This window comes from Accipiter gentilis, chromosome 16 (assembly GCF_929443795.1).
Source record: "Accipiter gentilis chromosome 16, bAccGen1.1, whole genome shotgun sequence".
Taxonomy (NCBI): Eukaryota; Metazoa; Chordata; class Aves; order Accipitriformes; family Accipitridae; genus Astur; species Astur gentilis.
The window spans coordinates 1,184,226-1,208,280 of NC_064895.1; the positions used below are offsets into that span (position 1 = coordinate 1,184,226).

The 24,055-nt window shown below is 52.1% G+C and overlaps 2 protein-coding genes across 3 annotated transcripts in view; both read right to left on the bottom strand.

Annotated features, from left to right (window-relative positions):
* Nucleotides 1-16,891, bottom strand: part of LOC126046428 (cyclic AMP-dependent transcription factor ATF-7) — a 70,410-nt gene extending 53,519 nt beyond the window's left edge. For both annotated transcript variants that reach the window (XM_049818796.1, XM_049818794.1), the window contains exons 1-2: nt 16,826-16,891; nt 1,615-1,690 (exon numbers count right to left, since the gene is read on the bottom strand). The gene's annotated coding sequence lies outside the window, so the exon portion shown is untranslated. The remainder of the gene's footprint in view (nt 1-1,614; nt 1,691-16,825) is intronic.
* A 658-nt stretch (nt 16,892-17,549) lies between these two features.
* Nucleotides 17,550-19,845, bottom strand: ATP5MC2 (ATP synthase membrane subunit c locus 2). Its single transcript, XM_049818697.1, has 5 exons — nt 19,786-19,845; nt 18,908-18,981; nt 18,274-18,351; nt 17,885-18,045; nt 17,550-17,795 (listed from the first exon to the last, which is right to left on the bottom strand). The coding sequence occupies exons 2-5, from the start codon at nt 18,944-18,946 to the stop codon at nt 17,681-17,683; spliced, it is 393 nt and encodes a 130-aa protein (XP_049674654.1). The 5' UTR covers nt 18,947-18,981; nt 19,786-19,845; the 3' UTR covers nt 17,550-17,680.
* Nucleotides 19,846-24,055: the final 4,210 nt, after the last annotated feature.

The following is a 24,055-nucleotide window of genomic DNA, read 5'->3' on the forward strand; positions in this document are numbered from 1 at the left end:
CAAAGCCACACTTCGCAGCAGTCTCAAGTGTGTGTTGTGCTAATAATCAGGCACCCCTTGGAGTTTGCACAGGGTATTTAAGAGTACAAATTTTCTGAAGACTTGCTTGCATAGAGCAGCACTCTCAACAGGAGCAACTCCTCTAGAGCACGCACAGCATGCAGAAAAACAGAATAAACATGAGCTTTGCATCCAAGAGTGCATCTGCTCTGTTGTGGATCTCATTCCCACCTTCAACCTCAACTTTAACGTCTCACCAAAGCAACTGCAGCATCACAAGAGAATGTTTGCAAAGCCGGACAAGTGTAGCGAGGACAACAGCCACACTTCACCATTTCTCCAGCACTGCTTATCCAAGGGTGTCAGCACCGACAGAGCAATGACGACTTTTTCCTGAAGTTAATCTTGTTCTTGATTTGTTGGGGATATTGCCTCTTCCTACTTCTGGCAAGAAGATAAATGAGAACTATTATGTGGAGTGGTTCTGTGCATGCCAGGATGCTGGGCTGACACGAAGCTGACAAAGGAGGCACGTGCTGTGATAGCATCCGAGAGACAAGGGGCTCTTCTCCAAACAAAGTAAGGCAGAGCCCCAGAGCAACGTTCACCCGAGTCCTGTTCCCAGCTCCATCACTACCCTGTGCTGTGGTCCTGGGTGACCCACTTATGATTGCTTTGCAGCTAGAGAAAACAAACCTTCTAGAGATTAAATGCATACCCACATAGGCTCCACTTACTCAACTGCTCCATGCATGGCATTTGCAGGGTATTTAAAGATATTTAAGATATTTAAAGTTTTGATTCCACGAGGAACTCATGTGCAAAGCCTTTTGTGAATTCAGGTCCTTAGCTGGGAGGGATCGTGTGCATTTTTTAAAGGAAAAAGTAATCAAGTCACAGCTGATGTGTAATAAAGTATTTTGCTGTGTGTGCTATGAGGCAGCATGTTTTAAATGTCCATTAACAAGAGAGCATTTTGGGCAGCCTGAGGCCTTACTGATAGCAGAGGGCTTCTATTAAGTTCAAAAGAATTACAAGACATTGTTTTGGAGATCATTATTGGTCTGATGAAGAAAGAAATGGAGACAATCTACTTTGAGGCTTTGGAAAATCTGAGTCAAGAGTGTGAACATGGTGGCGCGGACACCACATCAATTTTGTTTGCAATACACCAAGCGTGCTGCAGATTGCTTAATAAATAATTCAGTCAGCAGACCCACCTGAAACTTGCTGGAAGAATTCCCTTGTGAAGAGTCAAGAGAATTAAAAAAGAAAACCCTCAAACAAATCAAAATATCAAATTAGCACCTGCAGAACTCAACCCATACAAAATCCCCTTAGAACCATGGAGACTCATAAATGAAAAATCTATCACGGGCTGAACCTGGGCACAAGAGCTTACTCTGAGCGATGAAGAAGGTGGCAGTTCGCCCCTGTAACAGGCATTAGGAGACCTACAGGCTTTGATACAGCTACACGAAGAGACTACTTACCACTTTTGAACCGTTTTGTCTTCTCAAAGTTTACACCTAACAGAAGGCGGCCTTCTCCACATTTCCAAATATATACCTATTACCTTAAATCAAATATATGTAGAACTATGTTTTAACTAACCTGTTTGCAATGCCTGGTGTAGACAGGATCGACTGTAATCCAAGGTAGCCGTGAGGATCCCTAATCTAGGCAAGCCCTGCAAAGGGAAGGCAGACAGATGGAAGTGTTGAGTTTTGCCTGCAGCACCAGTGCCAGCACAGGCAGATTACATGCTGTGATGTTTTCTGTGCCTCCTCCTAAGTGATGGAAACAGAAAAAAAGGGTCTTCCCAAAGAACTGTGTAAGGCCACAGTCAGAGCTGGACAAGCCTTTGCCAATTTTGTGACGACAAAGCATACTGTAATTTGGAGGAGATTCATAAACCCCTACTACCACCATTTTAGGGATGTAAAGCTCCACATACTTTTCAAATGGGCGCTTTGGAAGTTGCTTTGCTATTATTCTTCCTTATGACTTTTCACAGAAGTCTGCCAGGAAACGAGAGAGTGCAAATGAATTGCTGGGATGGGAAGCAGGAAGGGGGTCCAGTCTATGACCTTCTACTTGAGAGTCTTTTTAGTAGACAGGTCATTTCCCCCAGCCCAGGCCCTCCCTCTCATGCACATAATTCTCCCCAGTCTAATAGGACAGTTCTGCCTTTTCCCACCATTACTGCTGAGTTTCTCTCTCATTCCTTTTCCCCAACAAAATCCACGCATGCACACACCTTACTCATCCCAATCCCCTACCGCCTCCCCGCATAAGGGCATTAGCTGGCAGGTACATTAAACACTAACAAAAGGTATAATTTTAAAGTTTGCAATGAACCACAATCTAGGTGTGACGTTCCAGAGGGGTTAAAAGTGATGCCTAGGTTTGTATAAAGACAGGATGATGCTGTCAAATTAAAATATGTATTTCACCCATCTAAACAGGCTCTTGGTACTCCAGCAAGAGCTAGAGGGGAAAAGGCTGCAGGTATCCAATGAAAGCTGAAACCTCCCCTTCCCATCCAAATGAACTGAGCTGCCCATCAGATCCTCTATTTAGGATGAAGAACATGACTGGGACACTGGTCTGGGGATAAGCTGTTTTTTCTTACCTCGATAATCAAAATTTCCTCTTATTTAAAAGTTTAATTCTTCCTGCAGATACTAAAGTCAGCCCATATGCTACTTTCCCCCTGGTATATCAGTCCATAAACTGAAGTGGTCCCAAAGCATGTTAACTAACCCATTAAGAAAAAACTAAGCCCGTTATCCTAGTCTAGACAGACACCTAGGGGTAATATTTTAACTCCCTTAAAAGGAATTAGACATATTACATGCATCAACAACAGCAATGAAAGACCAGCCTTCCTGAAAAGGATTTCCCCCAGGACACGTGTTGGCACCTCATGGAACCCATTTTAAAAACTTCAATTTGGAAACAGTTTAGGAAGACATGAGAAGCAGGATACATGTTTTCAAAAGCACATTTGGCATTTATGGATCCTTTCATCCAAGATGCTCTATATCCTTTCAAGATGCACTATTTTAGCTTTACAGAGGAAAAGCGTTTCTGAGGTATGCCTGTAGCCACAGGACAAGTCATGGTTTTGGTTGGCAACATTAGCCTGATGCCACAGAAAGGGCCACAGTCACACTCTTAATTGTCTTTATTATTGTTACCCACAGCCACACTTTCACAAGCACACATTACCACAAATACCCCACACCCTAGCAGTAAGTACACTCGATTGCCCCAGTATGCGTCAGGATCCAGGTACGAGCAGGGTTTTTGTGTTTGTGAAGCTTTTAGAGACCTGTTCCAGTTGAATTACTGACAAGTAGCTGAGGTCTGGAAGCAGTCTCAAGCCCAGATTTGTAAATCGGAGTCATGCCTCTTCTGGTTTGAGAAAGTCATGAGCAACTGGCCCTTCATCCCCTCCGAGGACATTGCTAGGTCTCTTACCCTTCCATGTCCAGCTGACTTCAACATTGGCCCGACACCTCCTGCGCCCAACAGCAGGACCCTCACAGCTCCCACCAACTGGAAAGCACTTTTTTTTCTGGACCACCTCAAATCCCCATCAAAAAAACCCTTTTCCTTAAACCCCAGTATTAAGATGGGAGAAACTCCCAGGTCATTAACTGAACATTGGGGGATAGAGTTGGTATGAAAAATGCTCTAAAAATAAGGCTCTATTGTGGTACTTCCATGTGACTATTGTTATTGCAGGAATGCTTGTGCCCAACACTCTTGCATCTGTGCCTTGCAAGACAAGCTGAAATACTTCAGATCCCAGTGAACACTTGGGCGTATGCAAAAATTGTTCTGCTTCGAGTTTGCCAGCACAGCTCCACAGCATAGCTCCCCTCTCCAGCATGAATACACTTAGTAGTATACCAGTACAAGCACATTTATGGTTTATTCCCATAAATCATAAGGATAAACTTTACATTAATATGACCACAAAATTAAAGCTAGAGGTTGCACCAACTATGAAACAAAACCAAAAGAGCTGCAGAACAACCTCCTAAAAATAGGCTTAAAGTAGAACAGAAAACAAAAGCAAACTGCACGCTCTGCTGACAGAAGTCTTTCTCTGCTAAGATTTACTCGCCTAGGAAGACCTGAGTGAAGAATGAGCTGCAAAATGAGTTAGAAGAAAGAAAATTGCTAGAGATAGGGACATCAAGAGAAAGGACGCACCTAGGGAACTGACTGTAAGTTAAGAGTGTCAGTGAAAGGTGCAGTGCAGAAACAAAAGGGCTGTTAGTTTCCCAGAGATGAACAGACGCCTGCAGGTACGATCAAGCTTCCCTCACTCTATATTCTGCCTGTGCATGAGTTTATCTACAGTTATTTTTCAGATTCCGGTAAAAAGCTTCAGTCTCCCATCGCGCTCTCTTACCCCTCAGATTTGCAGCCTCCAAAAGAACAAACAATTGCTTGAGCGCTGCACTGCGAAAAGGGACAATTTAGGGAATGTCAGCATCAGTTTTAAAAGTCTGCCAAGAGTTACGGCAACGATGGAAGGAGAGGTGGCGAGGAAAAGCAAACAAATCACAGAGGATAACTGCATTGGTGCCTCCGTGTCAGGATCAGTGCCGACACCATGGTGACTGCGGCACCCAGCCACCTGAAAAGGCTCTTATGAGGGGCTCTAGGACAACGGAGTTCGTCTGAGACGGGCAATGCCGTCTGCAAGCAAAAAGAGGATACCCAGATGGTTCAGTGCAACTGCCCCAGTCCTGTATTACTGCAGGACATATACTGGCACAGAGATTATAACTGTTCTACTCTCCAAAATGAAAAAGCACCCTTCACAGTCAGATGTAAAACCCATCACAGACACCAGCCTCAGGCGTGCAGGAACAAGTCCAAGCAAAGGTGCAGCTAAAGGTAACATGTCTTTCTACCACAGGCAATACAGAAAACCTGTTTGCAATTGTCCCAGGCTATGAAATAGGTGAAAGAGTTTTCAAGAAGGGTGGAGGGTCCAGGGAGAGCTACGACCTTTGTAGGAAAATTACAGTACTTAGCTGACAGCAGGAGCATAGGCAGAACTGGATCAGAAATGGTGTTCTTATAATAATCCCCATATTTTCCAAAAAAAGAGAAAGAAGTCTTCCCACAGAGGGCTTCATCACCTAGGACTGTTGCGAGGTACAGCCTAGGTACTACTACACCTCTGGCAAGCGAAGCTCGTTTTCTCCTTGATGAAGTCACTGTGCTCCTTGCTACTCTTCTACTTTTGGCATGCCAGTTTAATGCAAAAGGTAAAACAGAGCTAGGAGTTAACTTTTTATGAGACTGAGCTACATGGGATTAATTCGCAGAGACTAATGAGTCGCAAGGCCATCCCAGATCAATTTGGGTAACTTTGTTGAGACCTGGGAGCCATGCCAAGAGCGTTAACAACCAGAGCCGCAATACAAACAAGCCTATTCAAACACAAATAGTGCTCAAGACACTAGACCAAGCCCCAAGGACAGGCAGTACACTGCTACTGGGAAGGAGAGATAAAACTACAATAAACTAGATTATTATAGATGGCTGCACAGATTCTGTGCTGTAGCATACATCTTACTACAGGAGAATATACAAGATCGCAGGCAGACTTGAGACAGAATCTGTAATTGCCACTGGGAGCTGGAACTGGAAGAGAGGTTGGTTGCAATCAAAAACCAAACTGCTTTTGGTAAGTATCAGGGAAAGAAAGTCAGACTAAGATGGCCATTTGTACTCCACTAGCCAAAAGAGAAGGAAGCATAAGGCACTGCCCCAAGCTCTCAAAAATAGTAAAAGACTTCCCACTAAAATGCAAGGAAGGAAACATGTTGCTTTGAGACCGTTCCAGGAAAGGCTCTTTATTATTTTTCTAAGTGCAGTCATTAACAGCTCTCTGCCTCGAGCTTCCTGACCATCGAAATGAATATTCAGCACACAGTTCTCTGAATAGGTTGGGATCAGCAGGGTCACAGAGGCAGCAACAAGAGGCAGCTGCACCCAGAAAACGCACGGAGGGGAACCGAGTCCTTCCACAGCACTTGGCTGGGGTTGTGTCAGCATTCCCCATGCTACCCTGGATTAATGTACAATACTCCGGTGATGATTCAGAACACCATAATCGATTGTAAAGTGGGGTAAAAATGAATAGGTCAAGTTCTTCCCTAAAAAAAAAATAAATTAAAAAATCCAAAACAAGCCATATTTAGGTTTCCTTGTTGCAGGGTTAGCTCTACAAGACAAAGGGCTAGGGGCCCAACCTGCTTTTAGGTGCTTTGTAAAGTCAATTTGGCACCTAATTTCCACCAGTGAATGATTGCTGACTCTCAAACTAAATAAGATGCCTGCAGGGATTTAGGAATAGAGCTTGTTCCGCACCTTTGGGTGCCCAGATCTCTGTTTGACTATTGCCAGCTATTACACACCCAAAGACATTGCGAAAGATTTTAAGTTTTACAGGGAGAGGCCACCATCAAGCCTAGTGAAAATGCGCAGGCTGCTGTTAGTCCTAGGCTTTGACTTTAAAGTTATTTTGGGGTGTGAGGGAAGGAGTGAGAATGTTTGCTTTGTAACCAAAAAGCTACAAGAGAGCTTAAAATTGTCACCTGGGAAAGAAGGCCAAAAGCCGACGCTATAAAATCTGCTTTAGAGGCATAACACCCTTATGCTTTATAAGCTTGATAAAGCAAACCCAACTGTATAAACTGGAATATTGGCAAGGAACTCACTTGAAGTAAATCTCCAACAGACATACAGTATTTAACAAGTCATTACAAGTTAACCTACAGCACAGGGTGAAAGCAAAGTCCAACCACGTACCATCTGACTGTACCTTTCTAGGTGTTCAGCACTGCTCTCAAGCTTGTAGAGGATCCCCTATCCACAACAGCATCCCCAAATAGTTGGGACACTATCACGTGGATAGCAAACATGCACTACGTCCTTGCTTCTCGCTTGCAAGTGCCTTAAAACAGCCATGGAGCTTCATCACCCCAGCGAGCTGTGGTTGCTGCTATCAGAAGAACGACCTTTCCTACTAGGCATGATATTAGACCCTAAAGTGATTTAAAAAGCAGCTCTCCTCAACTCACACAGGAGCAAATTAACAGCCTGACTACAAAGAGTATTTCCATGTGCTTTGGGAAAAAAGTCAAGCCTCACATGAAGCAACGGCCACGAACAAGAGTTGCTCTCCTCCTCTCAGTGCATGAGCGATGGGATAGGGAAGCATTGTCAGCATCCTGTCAAATGTAAAACAAACTCCAGCAAAAGGAATAACATGGGCCCCAAACCAGCGCATCAGCCATGAGAGACTTCGCTGAGACCAGGAAAGCTTTTGCCCTGCAGTTAGAGCAACAACCCCCCTTGGCTGAGAGCTCCAGGCAGCCAGAAGGCTCTTCCCAGCGCAGCTTCCACCCGTCCTCCCAACTATGCAACTTACACTGTTTATAACACTCTTATAAACACTAACAAGTTTACTGTTACCATAACAAAAAGTGTAATTCCTTAACATTGCCGCCACATTAGGGTCTGGCAGGATAAAAAACATTATAGAAGCTCCATCGTCCAAGAGCCTACTCGCACTGGCCAGCCTCCAGATCAGATCTGGCCTGGCCTCCGACTTCAGAGCGAGGTGTTAGAGAAAGTCTCGTGTCATCTCGGCACAACCGGGCCCCAGCCGAGCCACGGGTCTGCCTGTACATCACAGGCAGCACAAAGGGAAGGATACCGTGTTTTTTTAATCTGTGCAGAATACCGTGGCAAAAAAAGCAAGTGAGACCAACTGCAAGAAGCTTGAGTGGTCTGGAACCATCTCCAGGAGGTCCTTCTGCTCTCTAACATCGAGCTGAGGGACACCGGTGTGCAGATGCCTTGTGAGCACTTCTACCCTTTGGTGGTTTTGAGGTGTGAGGATGTCACATTTCATTGCACTAATAGCATGCATCCTCCTGCTCCTCCTTTCAGTGTCAGATTTCTGAGAGAGAAGTAGCTGCTGCTCTTCAAATACCTACTTCAACAAATCCTTGCCAAACATCACCGAAGCAGCTGTAGCTTGGCAAAACATGCTTTAACGCAGGCAAGGTTTCTCTAGTTAGGTGCCAAGTATCAGATTTCTAATATGAAAAGGCACCTGTCCAAAGTGTTTCAAAGCCTTTGATGAACATGAGACAAAATCCAACATAAACCAGCAAGTCAGCAACTTCCCCAGGCAAGAAGATGGAGAAAGACCATCTCTAAATCATCATCCAATTACTCATATGCCAAAGTTGTGCTTCCACTCCAAATTTCTGGAGGAAAGACGGACTCTACAGAGTGTCCCTAAGGTATTTACAGAAAAACACAAAGGAGAGACCAAACTGCAAGACACCGACAGCAGACAGAGCAGGACTCACTGGCAGCACCTGGATAAGAGTATTTGATGGGGGCACCTAGCCAGCTCCCATCAAATACAGCATCCAGCCTCAACACTGCAATAAGCAGCAAGGCCCCAGGCATGGTTCACCATCAACTGGTTGCTCCAGGACCTCCTTCAAAACAAAAGGAACTACATGGAAGTCCCTGAGCCTCGCCACTGCTGTTATACAAGCCTCCACTTAATTCCTACCGCTGCTGTCACCCTTGGGATCAGAGCAGACCCTGTGCTTTTGGCTAGACCCAGAGGTACATCTGTCACCAGGAGCAAGGTAACAACCTAAGCACAAACACAGAGCAACAACAGATGAGAGCACACCTGTATCCAACTCTAGCCAAAGCAACACAGCACAAACCTTCCCCAAAATCTCAAGTAAAAAGCTTTTCTTTCCTCCTTCACACCACAACCAACTGAACCCTTGCAGCCTGCCGAAAAAGGGGCTCTAAGTAGGCATCACCAGGTAGGAAATGTTCCTGGTGTTGCTTCCAGCAGGTTTGAATACGTAGCATGACGGCACACTGAGTAAACAGACGCTCTAAAAGGCAGACTCCAAGACGCACGCAGGCAGCCTCCAGATCTTGGCACTACAGCTCTCAGGTCGCCTTGTGCTTCTTCATTAGCGGTGATACATCTTCAGCTATATAGCTCCTCACAGCAGGGACAACATATTGCAAGAGATCTACTACGGGAGAGAGAAATAATTCAAGTTTAAGAAAGGAAGGAAAAACCTAAGAGACCCACTGTTTCTTACTGAGTAGAGATAATTATAAGAAAGCCATGACAAGCCTTAGAGAATGCATTATTTTACCTAGGAAATGCCTAAGTGACCTAGAAACTGGAGTCCTATTTCCTGAAATTATTTAGCCGCTTAAGAGCCCTTATTTCAATGAAAGGGAGAAAAAAGCTGCTGAAAATGGGACGTAAGAGCCCAAGCCAAGCTTGAACATATTTTCCCCACAATGGTGTATGAATAGTTTTAAAGGAAGACCAAAGTCAATGCTGCACGGAGTTAAGAACAGGAGAGCCCCTTATGTAAGTGACTACCTATGGATAAAACTCTTGTCAATGAATTAAAGTAACTGAAATAGCACCAGCGGGACAGGGGACAGAAAGGCACGACACTCTTGTATGTACGCATGATCATAAAGTAAAAATATTTTGTCTCACCTGTTATTATTTACATCACATGTGGGCATTTTTATTTATTTAGCATTCAAAGGCACACACATTTTATGGCATCATTATTTGATATGCGAGCCCTAAAATCAGAGGGGAGCAAGAAATATTCCAAATATAAGCAATGTCTAGAAAGCTGGTACATTATTGTGAGTTGTTTAACTAGAACTGCATTCTGCCTTTGGAATGATTGCGTTTTAGTGGTGAACAAAGCAATGATTTCCTATATATAGTTTACATAATTCAAAATGTGAAATCTTACATAGATGAAGGATACAGCGTCCTAAACGTGGATCATACAAACGGGTGCTCTATATGCATTAAAAATAGAGAGCTTTCCAAAAAAACAAAGGAAAAGAAAGCAACATGGGGTAGAAAGATGAAAAACATCCATACGAAGAAGAGCGAGCATCCCTCAGGAAGTTTCTTACCACCTCCACCAGAAAACATACTCGCTCATTAAAATGCTGCCAGCACACTCAGGATTGTGTTAAAAAAAAAAAAAAAAATCACGTTTTGTCATGTTTGCTTTGCACATGGCTCAGTCAGAGCGAGGATCTGGATGATGAGCAATGCTCACTCTTACATAAACTCTCCAGGTTTGTAACAGCGCACTCTGCCATATAAAGACTTCTAATCCGATTAAGGTTGTAGATAAACTTCCTCAGCTTCACCTTCATACAGTAAATCTACCCTACGCTGCGGGATGCTCAGCTGAGTCTCTGCCCTCACATTTTTGGGACCCAACAGTTAACTCCAGGAGACCTGAGACCCAGCTGCTGTCACCTCTGGTGACAATCTGCCTTTGGGTCTCAACTCCCTCTGCTGCTCCTCCTCCGGCTCTATTTTACCAACACTCAAAAAAGTAAGGGAATATTCCTACCCCAGGAACAGCAGAAGAATCGCCCATGAAAGGCTGCCAAACCTCCCTTCAGATCCTGCTGCAATGAGAACAGCATAAGGTAGAAGAAAACTTTACATTTCACTGCAAGGAGATTAATTGGCAAAGCTTTCCCTGCCCACACGCAACCTACTTCAACTTCACCAGCAGCAGTTCAACCTCACTTTCAAGACTTCTAAGGATTTCCATCATCTTCAGCCGTGGACATGACCAGCTGTACCTCTAGAAACAAGTCTATTTTAAACACCGGCTATTTTAAATAATTGCAAGCATTAACCACTTAGCGATTTGAAGATCTGTTCCCTTCATCTCAGCAGACTCAGCACCAATGAGAGCTTTTTGGCAGAAAACCCAAAAAGCCATGTTCGGCTCCAAGTCTGGTTTACTCACTTTGGAAACAGTTAAAGGGTATAAGACAGCTCAGTACAGTTAGTTACACAGGTATAAATACACTCATTTGGGCATTGCTTATTCCCTAGCACTGCCAAGTCCACATCTAGCCAAGTCTTTAATACACCGAAGTCTGTGAAAGACTGCTTTTTTATTATTATTATTATTATTTTAAATAGTAACAATGGTATTCAGAACAAGGTCTTTGCCAGCCAGGGCTGAAAACATTCTCCATCAGCAAAAAAAGCAGCAGCAAGCTGTGCAAGAGTTCTGCTAAAGGCAGCACTGCAAGTGTGGCATCACGTACCCAAAAGGCAGAGAAGTGGTGAACTTTGCAGCTTTACACACTTCCAGGTACAACATGCATTTCATACCCAAGGAGTTCAAACATCTTTTTTTTCAGGAGAAAGGGAGGAAAATGTCTTCATACAGTTTATCTTTTAGGGTTTTCGGTAGCCATGCCTCACAAAGAGAGCTCAGAGCTCTGCAGAGCATGTACAGAGAAATACCCGCAGTGGGTAGCACGGCCCGTAGCTGGCAGAAAAGCTTTGTTTATTCATGAACCAGCTTGCAATGGCTGGCACCGTGTCTCCACTGCCGCTTTATTCTCTCGCACAAGGGTGGGACAGCAGAGTGGCATTCCAGACTGCTGCAGGCTCTCTGCAGGCTGGCTCGCTCCTCTGACGAGAGTGGCAGCGCCGTTCGCAGTCCCCACGCTGCTCCCCGTGAGCCAAACACATGGCTTTCGTCGGGAAACTTCAATAAATGGCTGCTGTTGCCTGGAAGCTCAGCTCTGTGCTTGTCCCAATGCAGGATGGTAGCCCCTGCTCACAGACAGCAGCAAACGGGAGACGCGGACATAGGAAAATTCACCCCGGCCAGCTTGGCCTCTCACCACCACCCCAGCAAAGTGTACAAAGAGCTTAGAGGAAAGAGATGCAAGCCAAAAAAATCCCGCTCCACTAAATAATTAGCCGGCATTAAAATTAGGCTTAGCCTCAGTGAAACCACACTGTTGTGGAGTTGGTTAAGGCGCTGAATTTATCATGTTTCAAAGATAAATGTCAAACTTTGGCATGCATTAAAATACACCGTGTGGTATATAAAGGCTACTGTACGGCTGACTTCTGCATCGCACGTGCCCCACCAGGTGTATCAGGGAGGTGGGAAAAAAAAACCCAACAAGAAGCCTCCTGGAAGATTATGAAATTGAACTTCAGAGAAGCAATTAAGCCAAACTCCCACGAGCCAACACTAATTGCGGCAAAACACACTGTAAATATCAGCTCTAAAGAGGGAGAACAAACCCAAGTACATGAATATCAACGAGCAGCTTGGAGGAGAACCTCTCTGGATACCAGCACCTCCAAGGGCTGTAAATTAGGAAATCCTGGTGTCCTCCAGCATGCGTGCTCTCCATGGCCCGGTCTCGCAGCTTACGCGTCTGCGTGTGCATTGCTTGGAGGAGGACTGAGGCCACAGATACAGCTCAGCCAGCCTCAAACTCCTGCTCCAACTGCTTCTGCCAGCAGAGCAAGACTGCACGCAGGTTAAGGCTTAACTTTTTTGGATCTGGGCAAAGCAATTTGAAGAAGCGGAGGAGCAGAATTAAGAGATTCGCTGAGGACAAGTGACATGATGTAGGAATTCATCAGCCAGACAAAAAAGTGTGACAAATATTGTGAAGGCTGATTAAAACCTCAGTTTTATATTCAAAATAAAGCGAGACTATAAACGTGCTCTTGCTTTAGTCTCTATAGGCAGCTTCCTACACACCTCTACACCAAACAGAAACCATTTCTAGCTCCCCAGGGAAACCCTTGCTTACATGTCTGTTCAGCCTACACTACTCAGCATTCACCCATTGTATCACAAGTTCCTTGAAACCAAAACCAAGAAACTAGATTACTTTAAAAGGGGGGAAAAAAAATTAATGAAGTTACAGGAAGCAACAGGTCCCCACTCCCGAAGGTCTATTGCAAAAAAAAAAAAAAAAAAAGTTTTCTCCCAGCGTTTCCTCTCAAAATGCATCATAGTTGGGTGCTGAATGACTGGGGGAAGAGCGGTTTTGGAAATCTGGCCTCAATTCTCAGTGCTAGGAATGTTAAAAAAAAAAAAAAAAAAAAGGGCCCCAAGAAAGTCAGAAGGATAAATAAAACCAAACAGAACACGAAAAAGCATCACATGTGATGCAGCAGAAAATGTGTCCAAAACAAAATCCAACCCAGAGATCCTCTACTAACACATGCTGAAAAAAAAACAACAACACATGCACCACGAGGCCTGCCAGAAGCTGAGCGTATTTTACTAAGCCATTTTAAAAATGTTTCCACCACAAAGAGGCAGCAACCTGCTCTGGGCAAGGATGTGTCCTTGTTGCCCTGATCCCCACTGCACACCCTCAGAAGAGCTCCAGTTCCTCCTGGCTGCCTCGTCACATGAAACCGGTGGACTTTGCAAGCAGGCTGCTGCGTGTTCAAGGAGGACCAAAGGAGGATTTGGTTTCTTCCCCTCCCCAACCATCCTCTCACACCCATCCACTCACACTTCCTCTCTCAAACTTCCCCATCTTTCAAAACAGGCAAGGGAAATTTCCTGCCTGCCCCATGCCACGTCCACAAACCCCTTTCAGCCATCCCGAGAACATCCTCCAGTCAGCGTCTCTTCCAGTTGGGCTCTGAGGGGTTTCGGAAAAGATGGTAACAAAGAAATTAACGTGAAGTTTGATTTCTTTTTTAAGCCACGTCCTTTTATTTTTGCCGTCTTCCTACACGGCATACCTATGCAATCACCATCACAGTCGTGCCACGTGGATTGTACAGCGCTTCCAAGTTAACTCAGACTAGCAACAGTCCCATCAACCAGCTTAAAAAGAGTAATAACACTTGCAAAGTACCAAGGTGGGCTCAGCATCTAACAGGGGGACTCAGCAAGGCTCAACGGCAAGTTCATTTTCACGTGACATCTTCATAAATCACAGAGAAAGAAAATCAGAGCACTAAATACATACGGTGGGAAATGCTGGAGAAGACTGGAAAATAAGGAACCTTGAGAAAATAGAAATATGAGCAAGAACAAGTAGAAACTAATATTAGAAATATCCCTCGACAGGGAAAAGTTAACTTAGAGCAAAAGACAAATTGCAAGTGGGAGGTTTAACACCTTCACAAAGTTTGCATAAAGCTTTCCCTTCTTATAATCTGAGCAGACAGAGAGCAAGGAGGGAAAGTCCCCATCTCCAGCACTCTGATGCAAACCACGTTCAACTCCAAGCTATTCGGTATCAGAAGGATATTGGCAAATTGGAAAGCATTCAGGAAAATACAGTTAAGCAGCTGGAGGGATTGATTTACAAGGAAAGATTAAAATAACTAGATGCCTAGTTTGGCTAAGCGGTAAGTAAGGTGGACATGATAATTTTTTACAGTTAGTTGACAGGCAAGTGCCAAAAAGGAGAGGAAGTGTTTAACATACTACAATTAGTTATAACCAAAGGATTGGCATGCAATTAAGGAAATTCATGGCTGCATTAAAGTTCTCAAAGCAGTGAGGTCTATCGGATACTAAAATAGCCTCCTAATTCTCAATTCCCAACCAACTTCTAGGATCAGAAATAAAACACTCTTCTGAGAAAAGACCATCCTGGCCACAGGTAATCATTACAAACCTCGCAGGTCGATTGCTGACTAGCTGCTTCCACCAGCTGAACCCACACCTTTTTTGTTTGTTTGTTTTTAACACTAAGAGCAAACAAGCACTCCAGCACTCTCCAGCCCTCAAAGTGATTACAGCTGGCAACAGTCATTACCCCACTCATGTCACAGAAGGTGAATATGATCTCTCACTTCAAGGAAACAAGGACCAAGGATGTTAACCCTACTCATTTTCCAAACGAGAATCTGGCTGTTCAATCCACCTCCCACAAACTTCTCCTCCACATTCAAACAGTGAAGTTATTCTTAGTCTCTGCTGAGAAAACCCCAATCCAAAAAAACTGTTCAACAAAGCCAGTGGTTGAGAACTGCTGCTGAATTCCTCTCCAGAAATGACTGCATTTTAGTGATAACTATTTTAAAAGCAGTTTGCGAAGAACTAGACAACTCCTTCAGACCGTGCCTGTCAGAAGAAAGTCCCTGCCCAGCAAGCACTCTAGTAAGGCAAAATAAATTGGGATGTCCGCTGAAGTGTTAACGACACTTTTACGTTGTACTCCTGAACGTTAAATTGAAATGTTGTCTTTCAAGGGACCTGAGCAGGGAAAGAAGTGATAGCTTCATAAAGAAAGACAACGATGGGACTTGGTGAAAAAGAGGTGACAGACAGAAAGAGCAAAACAACGAAAGCTGAGCAGAACAAGGAGTTTTTGTTGTCACACGCATTTCATCTCACATCTGAACCAGCCGATCTCTTTTCCTTAGTACGTTTGAGGGACTCCATACCAACACTTCTGGCAGTAGGAACAAAACAGCTTGGAGACGTAACCCAGGTTGTGCTCGCAAAGCTGGAGCTACTGAGAGGCAACAGATTCCATGGCACCAGTGGCAGATGAGCAAGTGCACGGTGAAATCTCACCGCTTCAACAAGCTCTCAGAACTTTGAGCTCTCGAAGTGCTCCAGTGAGAATTAACCACTGTTTCAGACTTCAGAAGAAACTACTTAATTCTCTAATTCCTGCTGTTTGCATGTCTTCCTTTACTCAGTGTTGTGGGAGTCACTGGTCCACCTGGGACTGCATGGGGCTGAAAGTCCCCTGCCTCCCAACACCCTGCAGATCCACAGCCATACCCCAGCCTACACCCTATTCCCCACCTCACCCCCATGAGCACCTCCAACCCCTCCACATCCTTTACACATCTGCTTACCGCTGGGAGCCCCTACATATAGGCCTGGATCCTCCCCAGCTGCCCCAAAACAGTTAGGAGCCACCAGGCCGAGCCCAAACCCCTCTTCACCCAGGACAGAGTCCCAATTAAAGGGGTTCCCCCAGCACTTTCACCTCAGGGGGTCCCACACACAATCCCTTCTGAGGCTCCTCTAACCCCTGAGGTCCCTGTATCTGCCATCCCCCAGGACGCCCCATATCTTTTCAGGGTCCCCCAGGACCTGCATACCAAAGAGTCTCCCATATCTACAATCTCCAAAGACATCCCCCCCATGCAATTCTCTCTCATTTTCCAAAGCTTCTCCAGCCCTCGAGACCCCCCCCCCCCCCGTGTGTGTGTGTGTGTGTGTGTGCAGTCCCTCAAGACTCCCCAAAACCTCTCCAGGGTTCTCTCCTGACTCCCACCACATGACGCCCCTCCCCTTAACCCCCCCCCCATCTGCAAACCTTAAGGCCCCCTCGAGACACCCACCCCCTATTTGCAATCCCTCAAGCCCCCCCCATATTCTCCAAGACCCCCCCAAGGCCCCCACCCGAAGTGTCCCCCCCGCAGACCTCCCCCCCATACTCCTGACGTCCCGTATCCCGCTGACCTCCCCACACCTCCACCCCTAGCCCCCCAAGTACCCTCCATTTCCCCGGGTTTCCCCCCACCCCGGGGCCCCCCTGGCCTCCGGGCTCCCCCCCTCAGGCACCGCCCGGGCCCCTCACTGCCTCCAGCAGCCCCGCCCACCTAGGGAGGGGCTTACCCCCTCGCGGCGCCCTCCTAAAGCCTCCATTGGTCGCGGCGCCCGCCACTCCGGGACTGGCGGCGAGCCGATTGGCCTGCGGGGACTGTCATTCAGGGAAAGGGGCGGGAGAGGGCAGAGCGGCTGCCTCACGAAAACTCGGGGAGAGTTGTGGGGTGGGGGGGGGGGGAGGGGCCGACCGGGGGCTCCCCGCGGCTCCCCCGGTGGCTGCCCCGCCGTCTAACTCTCGCCACCGCCACCGCCCGGGTGGGCCCCGTGGCACACCGAGCCCGGACGCTACCGGTTACCTGAGGGAGGGCCGGGCAGGGCCGCGCCGCCGCCGGGGCCTCGCGCTGGCTGCCTCTCGCGCTGGTGCTCCCGCCTCCCCTCTCAGCGAACCACCCCCGCCCCCCCCACCCCCCCCGACACCTCCTCCACCCGCCCTCACGCGCGAGACTCTCGCGAGAACCCGAGGGGAAGGTAAAACGGCGCCGGGGCCAATAGGAGGGGGCTCGGGGGCGGGGTCTCGCCGATAACGGGGAGGGGCTAGCCATGCCCCCTTGGGCGTGGTCAGAGAGGGAGGGAGGCCTCGGGGAGGGGGGAAGGACAGAGAGAGCGCCCGGGGAGGGGGGGCCCTCCATACACCCCGATAACGGGACACCCCTGATACCAGCACCCCAACACCCGGGGACAGCCCAGACCCCAGCTCCTGGGGCTGCCAGGCGGCTGGTCGCTGTTGAGGTGTTCCTAAGGGGGTGATGTCCCCGGGCAGGGATAGATGGAAGGTGACCCTGGGGACCTCCTGGCTGTCCCCAGGGATCGGTGATGTCCACGTCCCCTCGGGGACGTGGCTGAAGGCTCAGGGTGGCAGCAGGACTCAGCTCCAGGCACTTGGTGTCACCTCTGGGGACACTGCCACCTCCCCAAGGGGGAGGGAGAAAGCGAGGCCAGGGTAGTGTGGTCCGGTGCTGCGCTGTGTCACGGGCAAGTGACACAGGACAGGGCCACCAAGGAGACACGAGGAGCTGAGAGCCCGTTATCAAACCGTCTTTATTCGCCTCCCACCCATGGCAGGGCCAGAGCTCTCACCTACCCCCTAGCCGGCATTCACGGCTGGGCATGGGACTGGGCACGGCAGGGTGCCGGCTCTGTCACCGTCTCTGTCACATGGCGAAGAGGATGAGGAAGGCCACCATGAGGCAGAAGAGCCCCATGGCCTCGGAGAGGGCAAAGCCCAAGATGGCGTAGGAGAAAAGCTGCTGTTTAAGTGAGGGGTTCCTGTGGGGAGACGAGAGGCTGGTCAGCGGGGGCACAGCCAGCCCCCAACCCCCCCATTTCCACCCCCCTGGTGTCGTCCCCCCCCCGACCTGGCGTAGCCGATGATGAGGCTGCCGAAGACAGTGCCGATGCCAGCACCAGAACCGGCCACCCCCACGGTGGCAGCGCCAGCACCGATGAACTTGGCGGCGGTGTCAATGTCCCGGTGGGCTGCACTCGTCTGGATGGCCCGGTGGGCGCTCGGCCGTGCCTGGGGGGACAGGAGGGTGGGCAAGAGGGGGGGAAGCTCAGCCCAGCCCCCCCCCAGGGGCCTCAGTTTCCCCCCATCGAGCTCCCTGCAGCCTCTTGGGGAGCCCCAGAGCGGACAGGGGGCACAGTTGCTTCCCTGTGCCCCTCCCAGGGCTGGTGCTCAGCACACCCCAGCACCCCCTGCCGCCTCCCCCCCCCCGTGTCTCGCAGTCCAAGGTGGGCATGTTACCTGCTCTGTCTGGGCCTCAGGTCTGCTCAGGACGGAGGCAGAGAGGGGCTGGCACAGCACCCGTGAGCTCCTCCTCACCTACAAGGCACAGAACCCTCAGATTTGGGTGGGAAGCCCTACCCCGCGCTTCCTCAAGGCAGCAAAACTCCACCCAGAGGTCGCCTGAGGCCACCGCTGCCACCTCTGCTACCCCCCAAACCTGCTCAGCCCCATAGGGTGCCCTGTGAGCCAGCAGCACCCAGACGGGAGAGCCTGTCCTGGCACCCAGCAGCAAAGAGGAGCTCCTGGGCACCCCACGGCCCTGCCACAGGCACCCCAAGGCCACAGGGATCAGCATATGGATCCTGCATGCTGCCGAAGCCAGCACCCAGCCAAAGGCGCTTTACTCCTGGCACCATATCCACCTCCACGTGGGTAATTAGTAACCATCCAGGGAAGGCAAATGATCTTTAAGCAGAGCGGCTGAGCGCTCAGGGCTCCAGTTGCCTTCAGGGCAGTCCAGGGTGGCTCTAAATGTGCAAAAGTGTCCCCAAACCTCTCCTCCTGTCCCCGAGGGGGCCACACGTTATCCCCTGCATACCCTCATCCCGCAGAGGGGACACTGAGGGCGAAGGAGAGGCTTGTCACTACTCACTAGCGCAGGAGCGGAGACGAACTTTGCACAGGCGTACATGGCGAGGGACGGAGGGACACACGTGTGGGACACGGCTGGAAGAGACACACAGACACCAGGGTGTGAAGAGCCGCAGCACGTGGGATCCAGCCTCACGAATGCGGGATGGCCCCTGGGGACAGGCAGGGGACTTGGGGACACACAGGAGGTCTGAGCCATGCGGGAACGGCAGGGCAGGACATGTCTTTGTCACCCAGGTGACAGCTCCTGGCTGAGTAGCACCACGGTAGCAGTTTGGGGCTCAGGAATTTGGGGTCCTGGAGTTGCTCCAGTGCAGGATCCTGGGGGATTTCACCCACCTGAGGGGCAATAGATGCTTACGAGGTCCCTGCTCCCCAGCAGGCAGGACAGGCCCTGGGGATCCCGCCTCAGCCCTGCCTCCCGGGGCTGGTGGGGGGGGGTCACGGCCTGGGGACCCCCAACTCTGGGGGACATGAGGGCCGGAGAGGACAGAGCATGGAGGGCAAAACCCCAGCGTGGAGGGGAGGGTCACCTCAGAAGGCAGCGTAAGGGGATGTTGCCCCAAAACAGTGGGGGGGGTCACCCCAAAACTCAGTTGGGGGGGGGGGGGAAGTTGTCACCCCAAAACTCAGAGAGGGGATGCCCCAACCAGCTCCTTGGGGGGATGGGGGGGAATCACCCGCCGTGTCCCCACCCGGGGCGGGTCTCTCTTCGCTGTCCCCCACTCCTGAGCGGGGGCCTCCCCTCCCACACACCCCAGAACTCTGTCGCCCTCCCCCACTCCCGAGGGGGGCGTCTCTCTCCCCTTCCCCTTGTCCCCACCAAGGGGGGGGGTCTCTACCTCCCGCCTCAGGCCCCGGCCCGCCGCGGCCGCTCACCTGGCGTACCGGCGGCGGGCAGGTCGCGGCGGTACCCAGTGCGCAGGCGCAACCGGAAGCACCACTGAGAGGCGACGGGATGCCGCCGCCCAGAGCGCCGCCCGCCCCGCGGCGCCGCCTGCGGGCCGGGAGGTGACGGGGCCGGGGGCTGCGCGCCCTGTATGGGGAGGTGGGGCGCGGGGGCGGGGCCGGGAGGAGGGGGCGGGGTCTGGAGGAAAGGGGCGGGGCCGAGCACCGCGCCCCCTGGCGGCGGCGAGGGGCGCTGCGTGCGGGGGGGGGAAGTGTGCCCGTGGGTGCGGGGGGGGTGCACGCGTGACACGCGTGTGCGTGCCCAGGTGTGTGTACGTGGGGGGGGGTGTACACATGTGCGTGCCCAGGTGTGTGTACGTGGGTGTGTGCACATGTGACACACATGTGCGTGGGGGTGTGCGCACGTGTGCGTGCCCAGGTGTGTGTACGTGGGGGTGCGCACGTGTGACACACGTGTACATGCCCAGGTGTGTGGGTGTGCGCACGTGTGACACACGTGTACATGCCCAGGTGTGTGTATGTGGGTGTGCGTATGTGTGCGTGCCCAGGTGTGTGTACGTGGGTGTGTGCACGTGTGACCCACGTGTACATGCCCAGGTGTGTGGGTGTGCGCACGTGTGACACACGTGTACATGCCCAGGTGTGTGTACGTGGGTGTGCGCATGTGTGCGTGCCCAGGTGTGTGTACGTGGGTGTGCGCACGTGTGACACGTGTACATGCCCAGGTGTGTGTATGTGGGGGTGTGCACACGTGTACATGCCCAGGTGTGTGTACGTGGGTGTGCGCACGTGTGACACACGTGTACATGCCCAGGTGTGTGTATGTGGGTGTGACACACGTGTGCGTGCCCAGGTGTTTGTACGTGGGTGTGTGCACGTGTGACACACGTGTACATGCCCAGGTGTGTGGGTGAGCGCACGTGTGACACACGTGTACATGCCCAGGTGTGTGTACGTGGGTGTGCGCACGTGTGACACACGTGTACACGCCCAGGTGTGTGTACGTGGGGGGGTGTGCGTGCGCGTGCATGGGCATCGCTGTGGTCCGTGTGCTTTACCTGCGTGTGTTTGCACGGGTGTGTGCAAGGAGGGTGCACGGGTGTGTGAGGGCAGGAGGGCATCGTGTCACCCCGGGGGGGGGGGGGGGCATGTCACCCCAGGGTGCTGGAGGACTGGGGGCCCCCCAGAGCGTGGGGGGGGGGCAACGTCACCCCCAGGAGCCGGAGGCCCCCCCTGATGTGGGGGACACACGGTGTCACCCCAGGGTGGGGTGCGGGGCGGCGGTGTTGCGCGGGCTGTCAGGCAGCCGTATTTATGGGCAGCCCTAATGCGGGAAGCCATAAAGGCAGAGAGAGCCGCTATTAATTAAATCATTGTTATAATTAACTTTCATTAAAGGAAAATCAATAACGAGGAGCCGGGATTGAAAGGAGGCCATCCATCAGCCCTGCCCTGCCGCCGCGGGGGGAGCGCGGGGGGCTCCGTGTGCGTGGAACGTGTGCGAGGGGTGCCTGTGCGTGGGGCTGTGCGTGCACGTGGGTGTGAGCGCGGGGGTGGGTGTGAGCACGTGTGCGCGGGGCTGTGAGCGTGTGGGTGTGCGCGGGGGGGGGGCGCGTAGCGCGCGTGCGATGTGCGCGCAGGGGTGTGCACGTTGTGTGGGTGTGTGCACGGGGGGGGGGGGCGTGCACACAGGGCTCTGTGTGTGCGTGCACACCGGGGGGGTGCGCACACGGGGGGGGGGGGGGGGGGCGCGTGCACACGGGGGTGTGCGTGCACAGGGGGCTTGCACAGGGACACACGTGTGCGAGGCGTGTGTCAGTGCCCGCCCGGGTGTGGGTGGGCAGGTGGGTGCCCCCAAGTAGGTGCTCCCCCCCCCCCCCCAAACCACTGCCCGCAGCCCCCAGACACCCCGCACCCCAAATCACCCACCAGGGCACCCCAGACCACCGGCTCACCCTCCCCCAAACCCACCCCACTGCCCCACTTACCCCTTCTAACCCCCTCAAAGCCCCGGGGCGGCCCCAGCCCCACGCCACCCCTCAGCCCCCCCAGAAGCTCCGCTGCGGCCTGTCCGTCCGTCCGTCTTTGTCCGCCTTTCCTCCCCCCTCTTCTTTTTTTTCCTCCTTTTCCCTTTTTTTTTTTTTTTATTCCCTGATTTAAACCTCGGCTCCATTTGCTGCCACTGACCTTAACGGCTTAAATTAAAAAGCAATGTTCTGTGCGCGCCTCCAAAGCCGTCGAGCCGGGAGTGTGGGGGGGGAAGAATCGAGGAGGGCCCCCCCAGCCCCCCCAGCCCCCCCCGTGGGCTCTGATGGTTTTAATATCACCGTAATGGCTTTGACCTTGCGATTAATAGCGGGATTTGCAAAGCCGCCGTGGCGTGACGGCGGCCGCCGCTCTGGGTGGGTGGAGGAGTGGAGGGGGGGGGTCTCCCACTTTTGGGGCTGAGGGGGGTTTGGGGTGGGGGGGTTGGCGCTGGGTGGGGAAACTGAGGCACGACTGGGGAATGGTGGGGACTGAGGGGATGCTGTTAATTGTGGCGGGGGGTGGGGGGGGGGCTTGGAGGTGGGAGTAGGGGTGCGGTGGGTGTTGGGGGGCTGCAATGGGGGGGTGTATGGAGGATGGGGGGGTTAGTGGGTGGCACGTGGGGGGGGGCTTACGGCTGCCTAAGGGGGCTCAGAGGGCTGGGGGTGGGCACGGGGGGGGCTTCCTGGGTGTCCTCGGGGGGGGGGGGGCGGTGGGGGGGTGCTGGTCCCCGTCCCTCTCCCCGCTCCCGGTCCCCGGCCCCGGCCCGGTGCTGGCGCAGTCGCCGCCCGCGCTGCATCCTAATGAGGCGGCGGCGGCGGCGGGAGCGGGACCGGCCCCGCGGGGACCCGGGGGAACGGGGACGGGGAGGGGACGGGGCTGCCTCCCACCGCCCCCGCGCCCCGACAGACCCCCCCCGAGGGACCGGGGGAGGGGGGCTTGGGGGCCCGGGGGGATCCCCCCCTGCGTCCGGAGGGTCGGTGACAGGCGGTGGAGGGACAGTCACCCACACCGGGCACAACGGCTCACACACACACACAACCCCCCCGTGGGTGTGAGCACAGGCACCCCTGCATCGCCCGGCCATGCCACACCCGCACAGCTGGATGGGGGGGTCACTGTCACACCCACAGCTGGATCGTGGGTGTCACCATCATACCCACAGCTGGATCCCAGGGATCACCATCACATCCACAGCTGGATCGCGGGGGTCACCATCATACCCACAGCTGGATCCCAGGGATCACCATCACACCCACAGCTGGATCGCGGGGGTCACCATCATACCCACAGCTGGATCCCAGGGATCACCATCACACCCACAGCTGGATCGCGGGGGGTCACCATCATACCCACAGCTGGATCCCAGGGATCACCATCACATCCACAGCTGGATCGCGGGGGTCACCATCATACCCACAGCTGGATCCGAAAGATTACCATCATTCCGGCACAGCTGGATCTCAGGGATCACTATCACACCCACAGCTAGGTCCCAGGGACCACCGTCACACCCACAGCTGGAACCCAGGGATCACCATCATACCTGCACAGCTGGATTGGAGGGGGTCACTGTCACACCCACAGCTGGAACCCAGGGACCACCATCACACCCACAGCTGGATTGGGGGGGGTCACCGTCATACCCGCAGCTGGATCCCAGGGATCACTGTCACACCCACAGCTGGATCCTAGGACCACCATCACACCCACAGCTGGATCGCGGGGGTCACCATCATACCCACAGCTGGATCCGAAAGATTACCATCATTCCAGCACAGCTGGATCTCAGGGACCACCATCACACCCCCAGCTAGGTCCCAGGGACCACCGTCACACCCACAGCTGGAACCCAGGGATCACCGTCATACCTGCACAGCTGGATCGGGGGGGTCACCGTCATACCCACAGCTGGATCCCAGGCATCACTGCCCCCGGTTCCCACCTCCCACCCCAGCCCCGGGGACGTCTCCCTCGCCGGTCCTCCTGTCCCCAGGGCCTGACCCAGGGTGCAGCGGGGTCGGTGTGGTGCCAGGGGCCGGCTGCCGTTTTGCCACGGGAGGGTAGAGGGCAGTGATGGTCCAGCCGTGCCAGGACCGGGCCCATTTCTGGACAGCGGGTGACACCGGGCTGTGAGTGACACCGGGCTGCGGGTGACACTAAGTGGCACGCGTGCGTGATCCTGCACCCGACCTGGCTCTGCTGTCCCCAGATT

Bases quoted from the DNA above. Each gene is read 5' to 3' on its own strand.
- ATP5MC2 (XM_049818697.1), bottom strand. From the start codon at position 18,946: ATGTACGCCTGTGCAAAGTTCGTCTCCGCTCCTGCGCTA. The intron at 18,352-18,907 runs GTGAGTAGTGAC...TGTGCCTTGTAG, and splicing joins TCGTCTCCGCTCCTGCGCTA to GTGAGGAGGAGCTCACGGGT. The intron at 18,046-18,273 runs GTAACATGCCCA...CTGTCCCCCCAG, and splicing joins CTGAGGCCCAGACAGAGCAG to GCACGGCCGAGCGCCCACCG.